This window comes from Schistosoma haematobium, chromosome 1 (genome assembly GCF_000699445.3).
Source record: "Schistosoma haematobium chromosome 1, whole genome shotgun sequence".
Lineage (NCBI taxonomy): Eukaryota > Metazoa > Platyhelminthes > Trematoda > Strigeidida > Schistosomatidae > Schistosoma > Schistosoma haematobium.
Genome location: NC_067196.1, coordinates 18,664,702 through 18,682,658, shown reverse-complemented (window position 1 = coordinate 18,682,658; position 17,957 = coordinate 18,664,702). Strand labels below are relative to the sequence as shown.

At 31.8% G+C, this 17,957-nt stretch overlaps 1 protein-coding gene across 1 annotated transcript in view; it reads left to right on the top strand.

Annotated features, from left to right (window-relative positions):
- MS3_00004232 (uncharacterized protein) overlaps nt 1-17,957 on the top strand; it is a 35,957-nt gene that overhangs the window by 6,844 nt on the left and 11,156 nt on the right. Inside the window, exons 2-5 of the mRNA XM_051212122.1 lie at nt 4,458-4,739; nt 10,248-10,553; nt 12,308-12,760; nt 17,048-17,313. Coding sequence (XP_051073320.1) covers nt 4,458-4,739; nt 10,248-10,553; nt 12,308-12,760; nt 17,048-17,313 — 1,307 coding nt within the window. The remainder of the gene's footprint in view (nt 1-4,457; nt 4,740-10,247; nt 10,554-12,307; nt 12,761-17,047; nt 17,314-17,957) is intronic.

Here is a 17,957-nt window from a genome sequence, read left to right as displayed (position 1 = left end):
ATCAATTGCTTTCTATTTTAAATATTAGTTAACAGTTTTTTTTTACGAAGAAGCCAGTTCATTTTATAAAGGGCAAGTCATAAGTGACATTTAAATAAAATGGCGATCTTTTAACTTAAACCTTAACATTTTTATTGCTCAAAATATCTTTGAAACCTGTTGAATAATTTATTCACATAGCTTGAAGCAAGTAATTAGGGATTCAAAAGCCTCTTATATCCTAGAATCTTTTGTGACTCATGTTAGTACCTTACGCATGGTTAATCCATTCCAGTATCATTTATGGCTTACTTTGTTATCTCTGAGAATAATTTTGCTCTAAATAAAGACTGGATGAAAAATAGATTTCGCACATTAGTGAAGTCCTACCATGGTAAAAGTTATCGTTGATTAAAGTCGTAATCATGGAAAATTCGATTTCGACTTAGTAAACTAAATTTTGTCATATCCATCAACAGACCGACAAACTTTGTATATATCAAGGATAAAGTTGTTGGCATGTATGTGTATGCGTGTACACTGTTTTAACAAAACAAATGATCAGTGCTTCCTTTTTATCTTCATCCATTCTGCATCTGTCTAATATCGATTCATGATAGAACATCATTTTTAAAATATACTTTCTTTGAATAAAACGAAACAAAATGCAATCGTTAATGTTAGTTACTAAACATGTAATGTATTAAACATTTCATTATTGAAATATCTGTCTATTAATCTTCATCAATTATAACAGTATCACACAGCTTTGATATGTTATTTGTATTTTTTCATCAATCAATGTTGATGTATGCCAAGGTTATTAAACTGATTTTATTTTTTCTTGACCAACTTAAATGGTATTTATAAATAGAGATACATAGACTAAACTACTAGTCTTCTTCTCTTTTTTTTTCTCTTCTCAACAGAAAACCCTAATAAATTTATACAAGTTTGAGTTCTTGAGGTCACTTTACCAAAGTAATGATGTGATCAATTGTACTTTCTATTGTGTTTTATTCTACAAGAAAATGATCAATATGTTTGTATGTTTTAATGTATGTAAATTTGATACTTAATAAAGAATATTACGTAATAAATTCATAATAACATTCATTGCTATTGTAAATGTTTCGAAGGAGAACTAATTGATTAGAGAGTTTAATTTTGGCGGCATTTTAAAATCATTATTTTTAAATAAACAAAAAGACTAAATTTCATTTATTTACTTTCTTTTTGATACGTTTTAAATAGAATAAGATTAATAATGTATTATGGAAGAAGTTGAAATCATTTGTTTATTTCAATGGAACTAATCAGAATTAAAAAGGCGAAATTTATAACGGAAAATAATGATTATAATTGTTATATTAATAAATTATGACTGATGACATTTTAATGTAGAGTTTATTGGATTTCATTGAAATTATTGACCAATCTGCGTTAGAACACTGTCAAAAATGTAGAAGCACTGGATTGTCGTTTCGTTCTAGTTTGAGACTTTTCAACAATTCGCATGTGCGTTATTGCTCTCGGGACTCGAGCCCAGCACCTTCGGTTTCTTGAACGAACGCTTAACCTTTAGAATATTGAGCTGGCACTTTAGCTTGATAATAAGTAGCCTGATCAAAATAAGGCTAATTCAATGGATATAAGCTAGAAGTACTGTATAAATATGAAGTTATATGGTAATGGAGATTATTTCACAGAACTTATTGTTACCGGGAAGGAGGTAAGTCATCAACGTTTTCTCCTGTCTACATACGTAAGGTTTGAAACGCAAAGTGGTATTGGTTCCTGTAGCACAAAGTAGAATTGTTATTCATACTTTGCTTATTGTTACTAGAGTTTTAGAAATATTTTCTTCATCTACGCAATCTGTGATGTTCCTAATCATTTTACTTTTAAACAATTTGCTTTCCTATAAAAGCAGGTTTTGTGTAACTTAATCAAAAAGCCTTGTATATGCTTTTTAAGTCTTGACTATAAACCTAACCTCAGAAGTAACTTACTGTTACCTCTAATGTTGAGTTACGGTATAAATGTTCAGATGAAATATTATGTTATTATCATACTACGCATTCACTTTTGCCATCTAGGTATCATGAAAAAATTTTAATTCTTTGAAAAAATCTTATGATTTAAGACTTTGATTATTAAGCTTTTTAACACCACGTAAATTTACTATTCTGAATTTGCTTGTTATCCCCATATATCGCAGTCATCAAGCAACTGAAGTATTTAAAAGTAGTAGCTTATATATTTAGTTTGTTATAAATTGATAAGAGATATTATATTATTCTGGTATTTTGTTTCACTAAAACTCTCATAGTTGAGCTACACATATTGCTCATTGTCTTTCATTTGACTGTAAAATCTTTGCATTAAGTTTAACTGGAAAGAATACAGTTGATTGATTATTAGTAGTGAAATTAAAAGCATTCTAATCCAACAATGAATTACCGATGAACAAAAATTTGCATTTGCTTGAGTTCGGTCATATGCTCTTTTAATGAGTAAATTCAGATGTGTCACCTCTGAATCTCTAAAGCTCTACTACCGACGACCAAAAATTCGTAGGTCATGGTATATCGTTCTGTTCTTGAGGTCTGCATTTTCTAATCTCTTATTCATTCGTGGAATGACAGTAAAACTGCAGATGGCGGTTGTTCAAAGTATTTAGGTTACTGCTATTGTGTTCAAATAAAACACTATATTTGATGAAAAATCTTAGAGCCTGCTGGTGTATGAAGTTCAGAACAGAGTAGTGAGATGAAGTTTGAAATAGTTTCCTAGGATATTGGTGAACATTTTACACCATTAGGACTTCTAGTTTGTTTTAGGACATATAGTTATAGAATTATTCAACTACTGTTACGACGAATGGTTGTACAAATCAATTCGCAGTATAATTGAATTATCATTTGTCTTAGATTAATTTACATCCAGAAATTATCCATGTCAATTGTTTACTGTTTTGTTAGTTGATTTTGGATGTTAATTCAATTCTAAAATCATACAAGGTTAACAGTAATAATTGTCTTATACCCGAGAGAGTTGAACTTCATCTATTCCGACTTATAATGTATAACTAGGAAAGCTTATTTCAGTGCTATTCATTAGTGAGTACATAAGTATTATTAAAATGAATGCTACGATTCGATATTACCTAAGGTTCTAAGCAACAGTTTTGTAATGATTCAAATGATTCCAAAGAAACACTAAAATCTAATCTATTCATGATTTATTGAGCTTAATGTTTCTTCAAATTTCAACTCAGTAAAGTTGAATTTTGATTTTGGCAACCGTAATTTTAAACCAGTTTGCTAATTGTTTCATATATAGGTGTTACATTAATCCATTAACAACTGTTTCAGTGAAACTTTCATTCGGAACTAAGTAAATGAAAGCCATGAAATAACTTAGTCATGATTTGTGTTAAACGATTAAGGATAACTCTGGGAATTTATGAATCAAAGTTTTCTGGCCTTTGTCTGCGATTAGTAGATTACATCCTAAACCTTTGATAAGTTATTATTTCATTGTAGATTTCCACCTATTTCGTTTATTATTGAAATATACAATGTCGCCTTTGATTTTTTTCTGAACATTGGAAACATTATTTATTTTCCTCCTCAAAAAGAAACCAGTTTTAAAAAACCGTTGGGATCCTGATATAGTTGGCAAATGAATTCTTAATACATTTGTATTAGTTGTTTGAATCTTCCAAATGATGTTTAGGACTGTAATTGACCAGCCTTTTTTTCGGCATATGTGCATCTTGTGAGGACTGCCTCGACATTGTTCTTGTAAGATTTGTCTGTTGAAGTATTCGAGACAAAGGCGGGAATATAAACTGTAATATCCAGATATTGAGAGATGCGTTAAGAGTACTAGCGTTTAATTCAATACACATCCGAATAATTTCACACTGAAATTTTGTTTAATACACCATGTTAAAGTCTTTATTATACGAAGCAGTTTTAACATTGCAAAACGTTGATATTGAATTATTTCTTTATTCTTATGTTCAGCTCAACCCCCGAACTATAACATTCACTCCTTGGAATATTACTGATTAGAAGATTTTACTCGGTGTTTATCTGCTAACATTCATCTGATTACGACAAAGAAAACAACACGAAACAAAGAAGAGGGAGAGTTTTGATCACTTTATAGTGTTTTTCTACATTACTTAAGGAGAATGACTTTGAGAAAAGACAAACTACCTAAAACTGACCAAACGTTTATGGATTAGTTTGACTAGATAACTCACCTCTTGTAATATATATATATATATATATATATATACTATTATTCTTGTCTGTTGGATTAATTTGAACCAATTTCTATCATTCTGATTAAACGACTTAACAGTTGACAAATAGATTATGGAAATTTATTTTAGGTGTTTCATTCATTTCATTGTTTCAAGTGTTTACATATTGTTACTTATTTTTCATGCAAAACATTTATAGGCAACATCACCAGATGAAAAAGCACTCGTTATAGGTGCAGCAAAACTTGGCATTCTATTTATGGGTACATCACTCAATGAGAATAATTCACATTCCAGAATATATCGTCTAGAATATGATCAATGTTTACAAAATGGTTCTGGTCAATCAGAAATTATGGAATATTCCATTGATGCTATTCTAGAATTTGACTCATTTCGAAAACGTATGAGTATTATGGCTAAACATCCTGATGGAACGTATCATATTCATAGTAAAGGTGCTGAATCAAGTATTTTTGAGGTGAGATAGTTCAACTGATTTATTTTTACTTCAAGTATTATCAATTTTCATCTCAATTCTTTTAAAGAAACGTGGTATTTTATTTTTTACAAATCGAACTGTTGCCTATCTATAGTGTACGACTAGAGTCTAATTCAATGTTACATTGATTTTTAACAGTAATTGAGGGCTAACATTTTAAACATTGATTGGTAATGACATATGTTTATTCTTCTTTGTAACTAATCAGCTGGTGTACTCTCTGTATGAATGTTCTCACTAGAACTCTACATCAAAGAAGTGATCAACTTTTAAATTCATTCATTAAGAAATCCAATCAATAATTTAATATGCCAACAGCAACTCATCATATAAGCCCTAAATAAGAATAGCCAGAAGGAACCAAAATAGTGACAGCTCTGTAGTTGATAGGAATCTGATGTTTAAAAGTCTAGACTATAGTTATTATTTGAATGTGACAAATAAAATATTATTGCTGATTAAACAAGATATTGATGACTGAAAGTAAGTTTTCATCTGCGTAAATTTGCAGAAAATGATGTTTATTGCTTGATTTGTCACAAAAATAATTCAGCTAGTTACTATTTATGAAGATTAACTTAACTACTTATTCCTTAGTTCTAACATTCATTATAATAATAACACAATATTAGCCATTTGTGATTGAAATCATGAGTCAGTTGAAGCTAGACCACCATGGAAAACCTGGAAGCACTGGACGGCCGTTTCGTCCTAGTGGGGGACTCATGATTTCAATCAAAAACTTAACAATCTCCACAACCCCTAAACTGATAATTAGTCATTTTTGTTTATTCTAATTCATATTAGATCAGTTTATTACTATTCCGGACTAATTCATTTAAATAAAGTAACATCATTTTAAAACTAGTTTTATTGCAATCAAAATATAATCACTCATTGGTCTAATTCTAGTTTCATTTCAAAATCATTCCAGTTCCAATTTAGGTCTCATCTATTATTATTATTATTATTACAATTATATTTTATGCAACATTCGTATCCATTTCAATATTCAAATAGATATTTAATAATCTTACAGTTCATATTCTCCTTTGTAGCACCCGCCTCTGCATCAGTAGGCATCAGTATACACAAAGGAAAAAGTAAGATCCTCAAATATAATACGGAGAACACCAACCCAATCATACTTGATGGAGAAACTCTGGAGAATGTGGTATCTTTCACGTACCTGGGAAGCATCATCGATGAACAAGGAGGATCGGACGCAGAAGTAAAAGTGAGGATTGACAAAGCAAGGGCTGCATTCCTACATTTGAAAAAAACATATGGAACTTGAAACAAGTGTCAACCAATATCAAAGTGAGAATCTTCAATACGAACGTCAAAACAGTCCTACTGTAAGGAGCTGAAACTTGGAGAACTACAACAACTGTAATCAAAAAGGTACAAGTATTTATAAATAGTTGTCTATACAAGATACTCAATATCCGTTGGTCGGATACCATCAGTCACAGTCTTCTGTGGGAGAAGACAAACCAGCTTCCAGCTGAAGAGGAAATTAGGTTAAGACGCTGGAAGTGGATAGGACATACATTGAGGAAATTACCAAAATGCATCATGAGTCAAGCCCTAACGTGGAATCCTAAAGGAGAGCGGAAAAGAGAAAGGCCGAAGAACACACTACGTCGGGAAATGGATATAGATATGAAAAGGATGAATAGCAACAGAAAATAATTGGAAAGGATTGCCCAGGACAGGGTTGGATGGAGAGTGCTTATGGGCAGCTTATGCTCCTCCCCGAGGGGCAACAGGAGTTACTAAACTTCTTCTTCTTCTTCTTCTTCTTCTACTACTACTACTACTACTACTACTACTACTACTACTACTACTACCTATATCCTCCTTGAACTCATTCGTCATCTCCAACTTATGTTAAGAATATAAATATTACAATACTATAATTATTTTAATTTCGATAAATATTAAATAAACAAAATATATTGTAACATTTTATTAAGTTTGCTTATTTCTTTTTTTTTTTGTTGGAAAAATTAACCAGTATCTATAACACAACAATATAAAGAAATAGATCATGAGGTTAACTCTACCTCGAGACTTCAATAAACTAACACATTCCATACCTTGAAATGAATTAAAAACAATTCAATGTACTATTCATACATATATATAATGAATAATAATAAAGAATTAAAATACCTTGTCAACTATACTTTATTTTGTAAAGAATATTAGGTTGTAACATATTATTGAAGAAAATATTTAGTTGGATACGATATTAATATTAGTTAAAAGCTTTTTCTAATCAACTCTTGATATTCTAGCTTTATGTTTAAAGTTTTATGATTATATGTAAGCTAAAAAGAAACCAATGAAACTATCAGTTAAGTGTTTTCGATTGTATTCAGATGTTTATTATGTTTATCAGAATAATTCATATTTAAAATAGAAGAATTTTTAAACTTAATAAAAATCATATTTGTACTACGTTAATACTAAGTGACTTGTAAAATATTCAATTTATTTCTATAATAGTTATGAGGTTGAACAAGAATAATGTGAGGTGAGTGACTTTTTTAATTTACATTATTCACTTATCGGAATGATTAAGTCTATCTATATAAAAAAAAGCTAAATGACTGTCCGTTATTTAAGCAATGTAGTTAATTTTTAAAAAAACGTACCAATTTGTCAGGAAAAGATTAAATGTAGTTCGCTGTGGAACACAGGATGAATGTTTCTTTGTCAGACATAAGTACCTAGATCCCAATATGAGTAAATATTTCACAAACTCTGTTCCACTCCTTTGGTGATATTTTATGACGCTATTCAAATAAGTTAAAAGCATTTAAAGCACTAGTACTGTTGTGTTCATTAAAATAAAAAGATCAAAAGAATAGCTTCATACAAAAGAAAGCTTTTGATATATCTAGTCACGTTAATAAATTTGAAAGAAGTAACTGAAAATAAGATTTGTAAATCATAATGAATTCATTCGACTTCAAGGTATATATTTTCAGTTTTTTAATGGTTAAAAACAAAAGTTCAGTTTATAATAATTGATATTAAGTTGTAATGAAAGTACGTTTAAATAAATATGAACCATCTAAGGTGAACTTTTAATAGTTGAATTTATGAGTCAATCTAAGTCAGATCACCGTTGAAAACGTAGAAGCACTGGATGGCCATTTCTTTCTAGTATATAACTCCTTGGTTGATGTTAGACATTAATACCATTGTATGTCGGCTCAGTGGTTTCACCTGATATCGGAGGTCCTGGATTCGAGTCCCTTTAGTGCGGTCTCGTGGATGCACACTGCTGAGGAGTTTCGTGCTGGGACGAAACGACCGTCCAGTGCTTCCAGGTTTTACATGGTGGTCTAGCTTTAATCGGCTCATGAATTCAACCATTAAAATGCCTTATTATTAAATTAACTACGTAGATCATTATATGAGACAGAAATTTCATGTTATCTCTGAAATAACTTCAATAGTAGGGAAAAATTGTAATACTTTATCTAATTAAGAAAGACGACAATTAACAATATGAAAAGAAGGATATTTTGTTTGAATATTTACATTGTTAAGTTCAAAACAATTGTATATATCGTTTTTTCATTACAAGTTTTCAAAAATTTAGGATCATTTTAATAGAAGAATAAATTTTAATAAACCTAATGTTAAATGATGAGTTTAGCATTCATTATGATTTAAACATATACTTATCAAGATATATATTCACATTGTTGATAATATAAGTATATTTGCAAGTGTGCGCTTGTGCCTGAAAGAGAAGTAAAGAAAGAGAATATATTTTAATTCCGATATCAATCTGCTGAAACGAACCAATCTTTTCCTTTGGGGATACAAGCTGGTTGTACAGAATCATTTTTATATCATTTATTACCTTGTTGTTTTAATACACTTGTTGAAAACTAGTAACTTATTGAAAATGATTATTCTTGGTGATCCCAGCCGATTCGTAACCTACTGATAATGGGCGGTTGTATTCGAATAGTCGTCTAATATGTTGGGACCTCTAGTTAAAAGGATTCGTCTGTGGTTATTACAAGAGGATTGTCATCTCTTCTTATAATTTGGGGTAATCCGTGATCGATGTCAGTCAAATTCCACTAAATTTATTTTTCAAACGCTAACCAATATATCCGTTAACCTAACCACGAATGCTGATCAATGTCCTTAATAATCTTCTCAATAAGTCCATCAGGTCCCATTTATCTCATTTTCCGCATATTAGCTATGAACCTTTCAACCTAATTAAGATTTAAGTGGACTGTGTTAGTCTTCCATGTACATTGTTTTAGAATAGTGGGTAACTGGAATGTAGATAGGTAACAGTTGAAGTTTTCCGTATAGTGTTCTTTCCATCGATCTTATATCTTAAAATAAGGGTAAATTATGGTTCCGTCTCTTCCTGGCATATTTTTACAAATGGCTAACGTTTTGCTACCTGTCTCCTCGATGAGTCGGAGCAGTTGTCTACTGTTGTTTACCTTCTCTGTCATTTTTATTTCTCTTGACTTCATTGCCCAAAACCGCTCACAATCATTGCATAAATATTTTATTGGTTTACATTTGAATTTCCGTCGCTCTTCATCGTCCTTTGAGCCTATCGAGATGAGTTTTCGCGCAACTATCAATTCGGTAGAATTTTTCGAAATCCATTTATCCTTCGTAACCTTACTCTCAGAGCTTAGATATCGTTGCTGCATTCTCAGCTGTATCGGCATCACTCAAGCTTCAATAAAGTTGCATAAATATGTATACATTCAATAGTTCGTAGTTTCAAAAAGGAATAAAAGTATTAAGCTCTCATCAGTAGTACAATATCAAGCAGTAAGGGAGTTCAACACGGAAATGCAAAGTAATCGACAATAAATCTCAAATACTGTTTGTATAATAACGTTTAATAAAGAGGGCAAAAATGGCTGAAATATCATGGACTGAAAAAAATGTTTTCAATACTTCACAATATTAGAAGCCCATGAAATAAAGATGTTTTATACCAAATCAGAATTATCTAAAACAAAGCAGTACAGCTAATGAAAAGATTATATGATGAATTTCATTTTCTCTGGTACTGTTCATGAACAACTTTAATTTATCCCATATTTATCATTCATTCAGTCACAACGTAGAAGCTGCACGTATGTACATCGGTTCAAGTTGCCATACTGCATTAGCACACTGGGATAAAATTGACAGTCCCAACCCCCGATAACCAACTGATGATCATTCGGTAATTTTGTATATGAAACGCAAAGATAATTGAAAATCTCAAAAGAATCACTTCAATCAATTTTATTGAGAGGCAATACACAAGGTTTGTATCATAAATGAATAGCTATAAATAGTGACGAAATATAACTAACAGAATTTCGATTATTATTGAGATTCTGATCTAATCAGTGTGAACAACCGTAACCTAACAAATATTACAACTTATTGGTAATCAAAAATATTTCATAATTTATTTCTCTTCTCTAGATAAGTAACTTATCAACTGCGGATTTTAAACAGTTAGCCAGTAAACATGTTACACAGTTTGCTATCAATGGACTACGTACATTAGTTTATGCAAGTCGTCAAGTGGATTCTAGAGAGTATTACCATTTGCTCAATGAATTTTATCATGCCAATTCACTATTTGGCTCTGAACGTAGTGATGCATTAAAAATAATTTATTCAAAGATTGAATGTAATTTAACATTGATTAGTGTTACTGGAGTTGAAGATAAACTTCAACCTGGTGTTCATGAATGTTTAAAAAACCTCCGTGATGCTGGAATTCAAGTAAGAAAATCTTCAATGTATTTTTTTTCTATATACACGCATTATAAGTAACCAATACTAGACATTTTAATAGAACCATTTATACAACAGATGGATTGTTATTAGCAGTGGAATTTAGGTTGCATTTGGGACTCGTACATAGACCCCAATGTCAATGAATATTCCACAGCTCGAACTCACTACCTTTAGCTTCAAATAGGCAATTCTTTGTCCACTGAACTATTAATTTCAGATAGTCGCCAGCTCGTGCAACGAGTATGAATGTTAATTTGATTAGCATTGGTTTGAATAATCTTATTGTTGGTTGTAAGAAGGAACGTTCCTAAAACCTGATAACCAGTAAAAGTTATTTTAACCTTTCAAAATCTGCTTTAGGAGTACAGTGTTCTTCATTTAAAATGGCTATGCCACCTCAGAAGGAAAGCTACGATTCTCTAAAAACCACTGTATCTGTTTGCCTTCTGAAAACCAGATCAAAAATCAATATAAGTACACTGTATGTTTAGGCAGTGTTGTAGACCTGGAGGATCATTCAAAACGTAGCGGAAACGAGAAGATATAACCTCATAGTGTGTGAATTAAGCGGCATTTTTATATTCTGATCACGAAGAAGATGATATCTCTACATACACGGGGAGTTGTGTTGATGCTGGTCAAAGAAGCCTGAAAAGAGCTTGTAGGATGGGAAGCTCATGGCTTGAAGCTCATCAATCATCCTCCGACAAAGAGAAGGAATGAATTACATTGAATGTCATTCAGTTCTACGCGCCCACCAATAATAGTAGCAAAGATAATAAATATCGCTTATATGGTAGGCTGAAGTCTATCGTAGAGAATTGCTCATGAAAAGACTCTAATATTCTGATGAGAGACATGAACGAAGACGTCGAATAAAGGATAACACAGAGTATGAAGATACTATGGCAGTATTTTCATGCACGAATGATTTAACAGAGCAATATGGGTTTCACTGGACCCCACCATTTTATTTTAACATTTATTTGAACACTTAAACATTGGTACAACAGGGCACCAAATACATATGTGCCACACAATAAAAATGAGGCTAGTAGCAGCTATCATTGATTTGTGTGGGGGCTGTGATGCTGCCTGGATGTCCAAATCAAAACAGGAGGACCATATCAAACTCATCCCCACTAATCAAAACTTCAGAAGGTTAATGGAAGATGAAACGAGAAAGAAATTAGCTAATGTACCCTCATATCGACGCCTAGTGATGGCTAAGCTGAAACTGAAGCGACTATTTACAAAAAGCTGTCTATTTGAAGTACTCTATATCCGTTGACCAGACACCGTCATCAATAACCTGCTATAGCAGAGTTTAAACCAGCTACCAAGTGAGGAGGAAATCACGAAAGAATGTCTTAGGTGGATAAGTCACATTTCACGAAAAATATCAAACTTCATTACAGTGTATAGTCTTAACTTGAAATGTTCAGCGTAAAGGGAAAGAGGCGGATCAAAAGACAAATTGCTCAAATATCAAAAGCAATTTTTCAATGTTACATCAAAAGTTTCTATGAAATTTAGTTATGAGATAATTGTTTAACTAATTAATTCCAAAGATAAATTCAATTTTAAGTTATAAAGTTTTCAGGTTTAAAATCAGCTAGTAACACAATTGTTTGTCTATCATATTCTTTTTGTTGCTGTTACTAAGTCAACTTTTATCCTCCCATTTCTTATTTTATTTTATTTTATTGATTATTTATTATTGTTATTTTGAATTTTAGATTTGGGTATTAACTGGTGATAAAGAAGAGACAGCAATTACTGTTAGTCGTTCTGCTGGACATTTTACACCAAATATGAATTTAGTACATTTAACAAATTGTAATGATTTTTTTACTTTTGCATATAAATTATTTAATTATTTAGAAAAATTAAAAATTTATCGTGAAAAAAGAAATTTAAAAAAGAAAATAAAATTATTATTTAAAAGACCAATTAATTTAATCAAAATGAAAACAAACTTAAAGTGTCGTATGAAAGTTGAGATTAATTATCAAAATAATTCTATTGATGAAATTGATTTATATAATAATAATAATAAACAATTGTTTACAAGTAGATCATTACAACATAAATTAGATCGACCACGTTATAGACATTCAAAAAGACCTGGTTCTTCTGGTGAACCAATGGCTCTTGTAATAGATGGTAAAAGTTTACGATATGCATTGCATGTAAGTTTTGTTCATTTTTTGTTTTGGTAACAAGATATTATGATTAACTTGTAATGACGAGAGAGGTTTTATAATCATCCAATGTATTATTGTGAATGCTTATCGTAAATTAAATAGTTTTAACTAACTAATTTTAAATATAAAGATGGATAGTGGCTAACAGTGGAATTCAGGATGTGCGTTTCGGCCTATTTCAGACTCTTCAAATTGTGAATTAAAACTATGTCGAGGCAATATGCACAGTATGTACATATACCAATAAGGGACTGATGAATTGCAGTCCTAAATAACAATGAGAAAATTCAAATAAACAATACCAAGTGAATTTTAACTTTACTCCATCGAACAAGTAAGTGGTTATCAGGACTCAGTAGCTAAGTGAATAACGCGATGGCGTTTGAAGTAAATGGTACTGAGTTCAAGTCCCAGAGTGTACATCAACTCTGAGATGCAGGTACATCCAGCTGACGAGTCCCAATTAGGACGAAACGCATATCTTGTATTCCACTGCCAGACACTATCAATCTTTGCATGTAATGCTTGTGAATTAAGGCTATATCGAGGCAATCCGCCAGTATGCACATATGCCAATAAGAGACTAATCAATTGCAGTCCTGAATAACAATCGGGATTTACAAGTAAAACAATACCAAATGAATTTAACTAACTTTGGGTATAAAATGATTATATTTATCTGAATTCAAGCAACAGAGTAGTATCTTCAACGCTAACACAGAAGTAGTAGTGTATGGGATAAGTGAATATACCTCTATGAAGAATGTGACTAAAAACAAAATGTACTCCAGATTACTTAATAATCAATAATTATTGACATACAAATGTCACAATGTATTTCTATATGTATTCATTTGGGCTAGTTGCTAAGCAATTACTAAAATACCACACATTAGTATAGTTTCATGACTATCGTAGTTCACTTTGCATCACAAACAGTAACTCACCTGTATAGTACTTGGAAGAATAAATCAAGAATAAAACCTCTAAGTATTTGAAAGAGATAACGTTTGGTAAGCATAAGTACGTGACAACTAAATAAGCACTGAACAGAAAGGGTAGATGTCAAAATTACTTTATAGATGGTGGGTTAATAAAATATAAAAGCATCTTTTGGAAAATCCTTGATATGTTTAGTAAAAAATTGTGAAATCACATCACGATTACATAAGGTAGCAAAATAAAAAAAAATCGGGTCACTCGAACCACTAGATTATAACTCAAAAGCTCAGTAGTATTGTGCTCTCCATGAAATCTAAACGTCCTGCGTTCAAACCTATGTATGGTCGTTGTTATAGATCGCCAAAAACTTCCAAACGAGAAAGAAGTCGTTATTCACTGCTTTGTGGTTTCAAGTTACATTTTATCTGATATTATTTATATGCTTTGTGATGAATACATAATCCAATATACCATCTCGTAACAACACTATCCAATATAAGAGTAAGTGTTAGTTAGTGAAATATGGAAAATAAAGTTAATAGTAGCTTGTTACCATATTGTCCTAATATAAATTTAGCGTTTGTATATAGTGATATCTCTTTAAACTTTCTGCATCAAGTTTAATGAAATGTTTTGACTTTTGAAAGAAAAATATGCCAAATTGTGGCACTGAAAACTGATCTATAGAAATCGATCAACGCTAGAAAAGACTTGACATATATGAAATCGATCACTATTCGGTTATTATTAAGTTATCAGAAGGGGTTTTGTGGGGCTTTTAGAAATTTCAATAGTTGAAATCATGAGTCAATTGAAGCTAGACCACCAACTCACTAGTGGCAGACTTCAAGAGATATCAACTCACTGAAGACAATGGTGTATGGTGGAGCAATTTCGTGGATTGATTGAAGTTAGATATTAACACCTTTGGATACCGGCCGGCTCAGTAGTCTAGTTGGTTAAGCGCCTGGCGCGAGACCGAAAGGTCCTGGGTTCGAATATCGTGGGGGGCGCGATCGTACTGCTGGGGAGTCCCATACTAGAACGAAACGGCCGTCCAATGGTTCCAGGTTATCCATGTTGGTCTAGCTTCAAATGACCCATGATTTCAACTATTGAGATTAATAAATTGTAAAGGACTACTATAATTTGTAAGCGATTACGTTTTCCCGCTGATGATGTAAAGGATTATAATTTATTAGTCCGTAAAGGTAAATGTGCATTGTGAGCCGGTTGCCTCGACATAACCATTAAGTCACAAGTTTTAATAAAGTATAATTATGGCTAACAATAAAATCCCCATTCATGTTTTAAAAAAGATAATAAGTCTATAGTTCTACCATTCAGATAGCTGTTTTGGCATCATCAATCTAAATGACTGTTGAGGACATTAGATCCTCAGAACTCACCTGGAAAAGGTCCTAATTTTGTAGTTTTATTCTGAAAATTTGAATTTTACGTTTCGCGCCAGGAGACGCTTAGTTGACCTACGGCTTATATTTTCCACTCGGAAATCCTTGACTATCATTGGTTGACGGATTTTTTTAGTATGATATTTTGTGGCTCTCCCAAGGGCATTTCTATCATTGTATAAAAAAGCTTGATTTGTGTGCTCAGTGACCTCGGATTTTCTGGGTGCTTGTAGAATACATTCTCTGCGCCTCATCAAGACATCTTGATCTAGTGAGCAGGGCCGGGGATAACGGATTAGAATAGCCTATCGTGTCACTGTATCTTCGACCTTCGTTCCGTCTACCGAGTAAGGCGAACTCGTAATAGCATTCAAGCACATCAATGACAGAAGCATTTACTGTCATAAAATGTCATTATTGATATTTGGCACGGTGAAACCACAAGTGATTATTTTCTTTAATATGTTTAAGCTAATTGTAAAGCAAACTTCCAATCTATTCGAATACCTCGTAATTGTTTATGAAAGTTCAAATAAGAAGCTTACATTTAAGCACTAAACATTCGATCAGTTTCGATATTAACTGGTTAGAACCAACCAATAGGAGGCCCAGAACCTATGACTTTTATCGCTCAGCATTTGGTAACAATGGGTTTCTGCATTATTCAGCCAACTATTTCTCCTCGTAAGACTCGAACCAATGTCACAAGCGTTAACACAGTGCTATTACGGTCTTTCCTGACCTCTTGTAAGATTCCAATTTTTTTAAATGATTTGTTGTTGAGTAGTGAGCGCTTCAGATTTATCTAGCACTTATAATATAATCAGCACTAAGGAGTAGATAGTTTTGATTTTGTTGATTACTCAGTGATTATTCATTACTTTATCAGTTTGTTTTTTAAATTCAAAACCCATTTGATTTTAATCTGATCATGAGATTAAACATTGTGTTCTGACTGTCGAAATTCACATATGTGTATTGGAACGGAGATTTTTTAAGGTTCATCAGTTGTGAAGTGCATGATAAAGTTCATAAACGTTCATATTAGGTCACAGCAAAAGTTTATAAATGAAGAAATCTTATATTTTTATAACCTAAGTATTTGAAGTATAGTTTATATTATTTTAATATATTTTCATCACGGAATAACGTCAACTTTGTAAACATTAAAAAACCCTCAAGCACTGGATAGTAACATAGTTTAAGTTTGTAAATTTTAACAACAAACCAAGAATTGAACAAATAATCATCAGTTCCTGTGATGAGACCAATATCTTTGTACTATCAGTATAATACACATTGGAATTAAAAGCATTAGAATAACTAATAGGATTGTTTGTAATTGATAATATAAAAAAATCCTCAGAACTGTTTAAAATGTACTCCTAGCAGTCACTGATGATCCATTAGGTGAAGACAGAAAAAGACTGTAAACATGAGTTATGTTCGATGTGAAAAAAGCCGTTTATTATGTCACCAGTGATTGAAAAACTATGTAAAAATTTCGCCAAAGTATTTCTGATCGTCTTATCCGGTTAACAGGCGAATTCGAATATATTTAACTAAGGATTAGTCAATATAAACTAAATAATAACTGAATACACGCAAACAATTTACGACATCGATTGATTTAAGTGCGCTGATTAACATTATAATAAATTATTGAGTTGCCTATTTTCTTCATCTCGATAATAATACACAGTACAAACTTTACTGTTCAGTGATTTGAGTTTCAACTTTAGAAACTAATAATCAATATTTTTCATCAGATAAGATACTACTGTTGGTCAGTATTTACTGGTTTTCGATTGCGAACTAATTGGTATAAAAAGATTTATTGTTTTGATCATTGTGAAATAATTTACATTACTTTAGTGATATATTCTATTTCCAATTTTTATAATTGTCATCTTTATAGCCTACTCTACGAAAAACATTTTTGGATTTATGCTTACATTTAACTACTGTATTATGTTGTCGTATGACACCATTACAGAAAGCATCAGTTGTACAACTTGTACGTTCAGGTTTATCAGAATTTGGTACACCTCCGATCACAGCTGCAATAGGTGATGGTGGTAATGATGTTGCAATGCTATTACAAGCTAATATTGGAATTGGTATACATGGTAAAGAAGGAAAAGAAGCTGTGCGGGCTTCGGATTATGCCATTCCACAGTTTAAGTAAGTCATCTAAGTATTTATTGTTAAACAACACATCTAGAATTGTCACAGTCATTATTAAATTTAGAAAGAATTGTGAAATTTAGATTTGTTTTGCTATTTAAGTTTAAGAGTGATATGCTTATTTATTAATACTATTAACCAACTGAAGTTAGACAACAATAGAAAAGCAAGAAGCACTCGACAGCTGTTTCATTCTCATATGGGACTTCTCAGTGTGCACCCTCTATCGCAGTACCGCAAGTTGATTTAAGCTAGATATGTTGATCACTTGTTGCTGGTCATATGTTTTGAAGTTTAAGTCCTCGCCACCAGACCTGAATACCCTGAATTCGATCACCTGTGATGAGGTTGTGTTTGCGCACTGCCACTGAGGAGTCCCATACTAGGACAAAACAGTTGTCAAGTGCTCCCTGATTTTCAGTGACTGTCTGAATTAGGTTGATTTGTGATTTCAATAACATTCCACAATCTCGACAAGCCCCCATACTGATATTAGTTCAACTGATGAAATTATAATTAAATAATTTTTGTGTAAAAGTGTTTGGATCAGTTAAGTGTGTGTTATAATTATCCAATTTCAGTTAAAAGAGCACTCTACTTCTTAATCAACGTATTATATGTTTCAACTAACAAATACTAGG